This window comes from Athene cunicularia (genome assembly GCF_003259725.1).
Source record: "Athene cunicularia isolate RWA chromosome 1 unlocalized genomic scaffold, athCun1 chr1_part2, whole genome shotgun sequence".
Classification (NCBI taxonomy): domain Eukaryota; kingdom Metazoa; phylum Chordata; class Aves; order Strigiformes; family Strigidae; genus Athene; species Athene cunicularia.
Window position 1 is genome coordinate 20,042,583 of NW_020799092.1, and position 8,269 is coordinate 20,050,851.

Genomic DNA, 8,269 nt, shown 5'->3' on the forward strand with positions numbered 1-8,269 from the left:
GTTTTTGTCACTCGGCCCGGCTCTGCCGCCCCGCTGCCGCGCCGCCATCCCCGCCCTCCACCGACGGCGTCCCCGCTCGTAACGCCTCCCCCCTCCGCAGGAACCAAACGGGTTCGTCCTTTCTACGGAGCAGCCCTTTGGGGAGTTGAAGATTGTTTGTTTCCTTCAAGCCTCTTCTTCCCTTCAGCCCTCCCTCCACATTTTTCAAGTCTAAACAGGCCAAATCGATCTCTTTCTCCCAGAACATTTTACCTCTGATCACCATTTTCCTCTTCGAGAGTCCCTCCAGCTCAGCCGCACCTTCCTTCAAGCGCCCCAAACCGTGTCCTTGGCAGCGCTGAGTAGAGCGGAGTGCCCACGCTGGGTGTTTGTAGGCTATTCTGGTGTTTGTACATCTCAGGAAGCCCGTTTTTCCAGTAGTCATTTAACTTTGCAGCTTTGCTTACACTACCAGCTGAGTTGTATCAAATAAGATGGCAAAAAGATTAAATCACTAATCCATGTCTTAATGTAACCTCTAAGATACACATTTAGGACAAGATCGATCTCCATCGCGTTTGCCAGCGTAGCTATTTGGGGAAGCCTTTTCAAGTGTGATGAAGTCCACTGCACCTCAGCCTAACGACTTCTCTATTTATGAGAGCTGAAAATTAAGACAAATTGGCTCAGTCGACACCTCATCAATCAGGTGGACAGTTTCCCTTGAAATCTGTTACTGTAATGCATGTCGTTGATCAACTACCGATAATATAAAAGAACACTGGCAACACAGATTTATGGCTTGCTTGAGACCTTCTCCACTGCTTTTATTGGAAAGTAAAAACAACAGTAAAGAGCAGCCCTAGGACTGGATGTGCTCCATAAGCATTTATGAGGGAATTAGGAAGTATTTGTGTTCAGGGAGGCTGTCAAGCCAAATATAAAAGCTGAACCTCCAGCCCACCAAGGGATCCTTGCCACTATGCCTGCCTCCAGCCATATTATTTACAGAGAATCATTATTTCTATTCAGTGAAATAGGTCATTTCAGTAGTTTGCCATAGAATTTAAGTTACTAGAAGTGTAACCACTAATTTTTTGCTTTTGATCTTTGAGATCCAACTTGGCCCAGCTGCACTGCTGGCTTTAGAACAGCTTTAAGTTCCCTCATTATGTTGCTTCTGCTCTTCAAAGTCACTACGTGCTCATCACCAGCTTCAAGTCAACCTGGTGAACAGTTTATGTCAAATCTCTTTCAGATGGAAGGGCTTGTGTACTTCCCTGTTTGTTGAACATACATGTAGTTTGGTAACAGGTATTACTGATCTCTATGAATCTGGCCTCAGGAACTGCCAGAACATGATGATGCCCACACTCCTTTACAAACACAATAAACGGTACAGGGGAAACAAGATTTGGCTCTCACCATTCAAAGCTGCTTCTATGGCGAGCTTGGGATCATCTTTGCAGGCAATCAAAATTAAATCACCCTTTCCCAAAGTTTTGAAAGCCAGGCATCCTTCACAAAGATGGTATCAGTATATGGGCCTTGTAATCCAGAGTTCAAAGCTATCCAAAAGGTGCAGCCACTTTGGAAAGATAATGTAGGTCCTTTCTGTACATTATTTCTGTTCTACATGCTTCAGGCATTCTGAAAGTCTTACTAAGGCATTGCTGGCAGTGTCTGACATGATTCACTCACTGCACAAATCACCTACTTCACACCTCACATAGACTTCCGTGCACTCTGGCCAATGCCACTGCATTGAACTGGTTCAAATCCTGTTTTCAGGAGTTCCTCTGTAACCAGAATGGATCAGACTGCCTCCACGTTCCCCTCTGAAAGCTGAGAACATGTACAGGGCTGCATCACATCTGGTTCTTCCCCCAAGCCCTTTCCTGCACCCTCCAGGAAGCATCCTGGGACACAAAACATTAAGTAGGCAGCAATCAAAAAAAGGTGCAAAGAATATTCAAAATGTTTATTATGTAGTAAAAATACTGCAAATAAGCCATACAGTTCATTTCACAGTAACCTAAACAACATTGTTCAAGAACTTGAGAAGTCAACAAAGAACAGTGCAGTTCCAACAGTGACAACAGTTACCTTAATGCCATGGGTCCCTCTTTCTTTGCCAGTTCTTTTGTGTTTACAGTGGGAACAAAACTAGATATGGTGCAGTATCTTATTTACCTAGGAGAACTCCTTTTCACCTCCACTGTTCCCACGAGCATACTGCTTCTGGGAGGTGCCGTTTCTAGGAATTCTTCTAATGTAGCCACAGATCTGGCTAGTGCAGGCTGAGGTGAGCACGATGACCAAGACCTATTTCCAAGGTGTCCATGTGCAGACTCCTTTACCAAATCTTTGGATAAAGTTCAAAAGTAAACTTGAAAAGGAGGGATATTAGAAATCCTTTCCAAAAAGACAGAAAACCAAAAAAGCTCCATGAGAAAGTGGTTTTCAAATTAACATCTAGAGAATTCCAACACTTTTCCCTCACTCTCAACCAGTTCCTAGAAGGATCCTTTGCTACCAATGCCTCAGGCATGCACCTGGTGACAAGGTGACAACAATGGTGACAACAATCAGACACCAAGTCCCGAATATGTAACAAGAGTTCAGGTCACTGTCAGATGTGTGAAAACTTGGAAATGTATATGCCTTTGAAGCAATTCTGCTGATTTCATGGTGATTTTCCCCCTTGTGTGCTTTGGAGTGTACTATTATCATTAACATGCTTCCTATACATGGAACACAAGAGGTGCAATTTTAGCTCATCTCTTTCCTTATTCAAATCTGTGCTCATTTTTTGAGAAAATCCTGTTATCACAGGAAAATTAGACCTTTCCAGGAAAGACATAGCCTCATCATGTAAACAACCCCAAAACATGACAAAAATATTACAGTACCCTCTGGAAACTAATTCCATCCTTCAGATGTCCCTTCTAAGCACTGGGTTTCTACACCAGCAGTGTATTGATTCTGGGAAAGAAGCCTGTGATCACAAAGAATTAATCTCTCCAGTCACGTGATAGAACACCCCTCTTAGGTCTTAGCCCCAAGCAATGCCACCTACCTCAAACCTTCCCTTCCGGCTGAGAGGTGTTCAGCAAACCCCTTGTTAGTTCCTTGGTGCAGATTAAGGACTCACAGAAATACACTACAGCTCAGTTACACCTGGTAAACCGACCACATGGCTGAGTCCCAAACTGCATGAAGAGCTGAGTTGCTTCAAACCTGGTCCACACTTAAGTTTACTGGTCTAAACAGTTTAAGATAGGGATGTAGTTTTGTTCTTTTGTTTTTTAAACCACAACATACCAGTAAAATTCTTACTGTGCACAGCAGTACACTTTTCGCACCAGAAGAGCTGTAGCCCCTCTGTGTGGGATATCTAGTGTCATAGTGTGAAACACCTTCATGCCATTAAATATGTGCCCATGCTAAGGAGGCTGTAGTGCTTCAGTTACACCACTACAGTTACAGCGGTACAACTTTATAGAGAAGATGAGTCCTTAGAAACTCAACCCCCAACTAAACTCATGGGTTTTTAAAACAAAATTAAAACAAAAAAAAAACCAAAAAAAACCCCACAACACTACACAAAAGAGAAATAAAGGAAATATGCAGAACTGTCTCTATTATTAAGGTATTCTTATTCTCTTTGGAGGTATCAAATTGCTTTTAAAAAGAGTAAAAAACTGGGCATACAAAAGCTATTCTCCTTAATCCATTATTTGCACAAGGAGCACCGCTGTCTAAACTTTTTCATGTATTTTTTCTACTTTCACGAACAACCTTTCCAGATCATTCCTCAGGTCATCTATTGAGCTCTTCACAGACTCCAAGTTGTTCTCATTATTTTCAATTTTCACCGAGTAGGAGACTAAACTATCCACTGCAGTTCTTATCATTTTCAAATCAGCATCAACCTGGCTGACCGAAGATCTCAGTTCATCTACAGAGCCTTCCACAGAAGAAAATTTTTCAAGATAGCCTTGAGAATGCGGTTGACCCGTCTGAAGATTTCCTTGATCCAACAAAGTACTAATTTGCTTCTGGACATCCTGAAGAGCACCAGAGGATGGGAGGTCACTGATGCTTCTCCTCAAGTTTTCCACATCATTATACAGTGAGGTCTGTGATTCGCCAAGATTTTTCAGAACGTCTGTGACTGAAGTTACATCCATACCTGAGATTCCCTGAAGAGAAGTAATGCTTTGTTCTAAGGTGCTGAGCTTATTCTCGTATTCTGCCTCCTTAGAAAGGAAAGATTGCAACGTTTCACTGTTTTGAGCAGCAACAGAATTTAGAGACTCCAGGCTATCTTCTATATGCCTCAGTCGAGACTCCAGTCCTTCACTGTTCTTCCCAAAAGTTTCTAACGCTTTTCTGAAGAGTTCATTTTCTTCCCATTTGTTGAGGTTGGCTTTAACTTGCAGTAAATCTTCACCAAGTTTGTTAATGTCACTAGGCAGCTGCTTAATAGAATCCTCAGCTCTCAGAACTTTCTCTTGTAAAGCTTTTAATGAAAGGTGTTCAGTGTCTGCAGCCTCTTTGAATTTCTCATGCTCTTGTCTGAGGTTGACTAGCTCTTTCACTTCAGTGTACACATCAGACTCCATGGAGTCTACTGTACTCTTCAAGGTCTCTATGTCCTTTTCTTTGGTTTTCATGGACGCTTGCATCTCATCAAAAGCATCTTTTAGCACCTTAATTTCATTTCTATACGTATCTGTCTCTTCTAGTGAATCAACCTTTGCTTTCATATTGTTGATTTCATCTTGGCTCCTTTGCTGGACTTCAGTGAACACAGCAATGTTATCATTTATAGACTTGGTTAGCTCTGTTAGTCTCTCTTCCACTGTGTTTTCCAGAGATGTGAAGTCTCGTTCCCTTGCATCCTTCACCATGTGGATGCCATCAGACAAGTCTTTCAAAATTTCATTTTGCAGCTTCTGAAGCACTTCACTGATCCGGTTTATTTCACTCTCCCCTTGTTTAACAGCCTTCTCAGTAACCTCCTGCTTCTGCTGAGCAATTTTCATCATGGATTCAAATTCTCCAAATGTGGTTTGTAGGGAACGTACCTAAAACAGAAATCCACATGGTTAATACATGCCATTTTATCGTTACCTACATCCTAAACCTTTGTGTCTAAGATCTTCATGGCCCTTGATCACCTTACAATCCTTCATGCTCCCTACCCGAGGTGATCCTATGTCGTGCAGATACAGAAGGCACAAAAAGCCCAGCATGTAGAGCCTTGCAGCTCTACAGATACATACATCCGCAGAAGATCCTTGGCCTCACTGGCCTGCCACAGGTGATCCAGGAAATCTGTGGCGGTGAAAGTCAAACTCAAGCCTCCAAAGTTTGCATCCAGACCCCTGAGCCACCCCTCCCCTGTATGATTGCTCATTCTACAGGCCACAAATCCATACGGGAGGAAAGGGAGGGGGAAAAAACCCTAAAGAACAGCTGGCATCAGCTTCTGAATACAGAAAACCTGGGATTAGACTTTAGCAGGCAGTAATACCCAAGGCCAATTCCTGAACATGAAAGAAGTTTCACAGCAGACAAGAGTAACAAAAAAAAAAAAATATAGGGGGAAAGGGGAGCTGGGAATGGTTGGAGAATGGGAGTTGTAATCATGACATTCTGCTGCTCCAAGGCAATAGAGACAATGAAGATTCTTTTTGTTAACTATTTTTAAGATAAAAAACATAGAAATGCTTTAATGTTCCAAATACTTAGTACTTAGTTACTCACATTAATACACTCACATGCTTTCTGTCAACAGGGGCACACATATGTACACAGGCAGAAAACAAAGCTGTAGCAGCCCCCAAGGGGAATGACTTGCATCTCTCTCTCTTAATACAGAAGTTGTACCACTGGATCAGGTATGCTATTAAGCTTCCCAATTACAAAAATTATCTCTACAGTTGGTTTTAGCAGCAGCAAAAGAGAAAAGGTCAAGGAGTGAGTGGCCACCACATTCATTTACTCTCACATTTAAAGGGAAGCCAGGGAAGCATGAAATAGTTAATTCTGGGGCCAAGCAGAGTATCAGTCTCAAGACTGGAGAAATCTTTTTGTGCGTGTGTGGGTTGTATTTTTTTAAACTTTGTAAAGCAATGTAAGAACTCCCACTGGATGCAAAGGGAATCCATCATGTAGAAAATACCTCAAGGCTTTGGCAGGATGGCAAGTGCTGAGTAATGCATGTTGCCTTGCCTCATGCTACTCCCTATGTCTGAGGGGTATATTAATCAGTCGTGCCACATGGGCCGCCATGTTTACTGATTAGATACACAGCTGGAGGGTGGTTTTATTTTATAAATAGAAGGAAGCACATCTTACATATTCTTAGAAAGAAATAAACAGAGCTTCTATTTTTTTTCTTTTTAACTGAAGGAGGCTCCAGATGTTTCCAGAACCCAGAAATTATTTTCAAAAGACCTAACAGACTTACTAATTAGAAATTAAGTTATTCATCTGTATTTTTGCAAATTAAATGCTTGGTTTTCATCTAAGTCTGCACTGTGTAAGGAATGTAGAGTTTGGCCATGAGACTTGCCCTTGTTCCAATAGATCCCTGCAGGCTGAAGAATACCCATAAAGATAACTTCCTTTTTCCTCATCTTCCACAATAAGGTTTGTAATGACTTTACATTCCTGTATTCTCTAGTGCTCACATACAAAATTAGAAACTAGCTAAGGGGTGGGGGGGGGGGGAAGCAGGTAATACTGTCACACATATTACAGCAGGGCACCAGCCATTACACTGACTTACTAACCTAATCTTCATTACATCCTAGCTTCATTGTGATTTTTTCCACATAGAGAGCTTTTTCTGTAAGCTATAAATAGACTTCAGAAATCTAAAAGGAGGGCACCGGAAAGTTCTCCTCCTGTTCTTATGACAGACCTGATTTTCTTTGACACATTCCAACCAAATCACCAAATTTGAATTTGCAATTAACTATCTTCAATTGTTTGTCTATGAAAAGGCATCAGAAATGGCCAGGAGAACTCTTCAGAGGGTCAGAAGGTCTCCGCTGCTGTACGTTTGACAGAGACAGATCCCACCCCTCCGCACTGGAAGTATAAAATGCTCTTCCATGACATTCAAGCAATGCTCATGGTATAACTTGAAGCTATTCTCCTATGCTTCCAGCTCGGCCAGCCACCTGAAGATCAGAGGGCTCTGACATAATAAAATGGATGGAGGTCTTCAAATTAGACCAGCTTCTAATCTGATCTGTCCTAACCAAGAGTCACCAGAGCCCAAAGCAAACCCATTGCACGAGAGGGGTAAAATTCACAACTTCAAAATAGTAAGTTATTCACTGCACAGTCGGTTTGTGTGTGCATCTACATGTGAGTTCGCCTGTGTAGTGTTCATGGCTGGTAAAGTTTGAAGCCACAGCCCTTGAAAGGTTTAATATCATAAATAACACATTAAAATATTTCTGTGGCTAATAACTATGTCTTCTCCAACTGGTCATACTCTCTTGTGTTTAAACACCAAATGAGCTTGGCCTCTCTGAGAATTGTGCTATATTAAAAACTAAAATTCCACATCATTTCCTTTCTCCTCCTACTGCTGATGTGTAAAGCAGATGAGTTTATATAACGCTTACTCCTGACAGGAGCTCTCTGCAGCAGAAGACTGAAGGGCAAAGCCAGTTCTGGCACAGCAGCCTGCACTGATGGCACTCTGTAAGTACAGGACCCTGCACATATGTAAAGCAGTGAAATACAGCCTGGTCTCTTCTCCCTCAAGTACCTTCTTCTGTAAAGACAACACCAAATCACAGCAAGCAAAGCTTTCAAGAGTTACATTGAAACTCTTTGTGATCTCTTTCGCCCGCCTTTAATCCTTGCACTACTATATATACCCCTAACATCAGCCACCTGCTATACACAGGCAAATAAAGTTTCAGTTCTCTTTGAAACCAACTATTTATAAACTTCTATTACACACCTGTCTCCTAGAATTTGTAACATACACCTACAATTTTCTACAACGACATGGAGATGGGAGGCAGCACACTGTACCCATTCCTATGCTGCTCGGAAAGGCTTACATATTGCACAAACACCTGGGTTCTATACTCATCTATTGTAATCTTACAACCTGCATGCCCTGACATTGCAATTTCTTCCTTCCTACAAAGAGTCTGTAAAAATGGCTTAAAATCAAGGAAAAAACCAACAACCCTTGCTAGTTCAAATCATGGCCCAGTCATCAGTGAGCAAAAACCCCAGGATTTAAGAT

The 8,269-nt window shown here is 41.9% G+C and overlaps 1 protein-coding gene across 1 annotated transcript; it reads right to left on the reverse strand.

Annotated features, from left to right (window-relative positions):
- Window positions 1–1,939: 1,939 nt before the first annotated feature.
- On the reverse strand, window positions 1,940–5,776 carry CKAP4 (cytoskeleton associated protein 4). Its single transcript, XM_026868354.1, has one exon. It carries the CDS (start codon window positions 5,031–5,033, stop codon window positions 3,741–3,743), a length of 1,293 nt encoding a protein of 430 aa, XP_026724155.1. The 5' UTR covers window positions 5,034–5,776; the 3' UTR covers window positions 1,940–3,740.
- Window positions 5,777–8,269: the final 2,493 nt, after the last annotated feature.

Bases quoted from the DNA above. Each gene is read 5' to 3' on its own strand.
- CKAP4 (XM_026868354.1), bottom strand. From the start codon at position 5,033: ATGATGAAAATTGCTCAGCAGAAGCAGGAGGTTACTGAGAAGGCTGTT.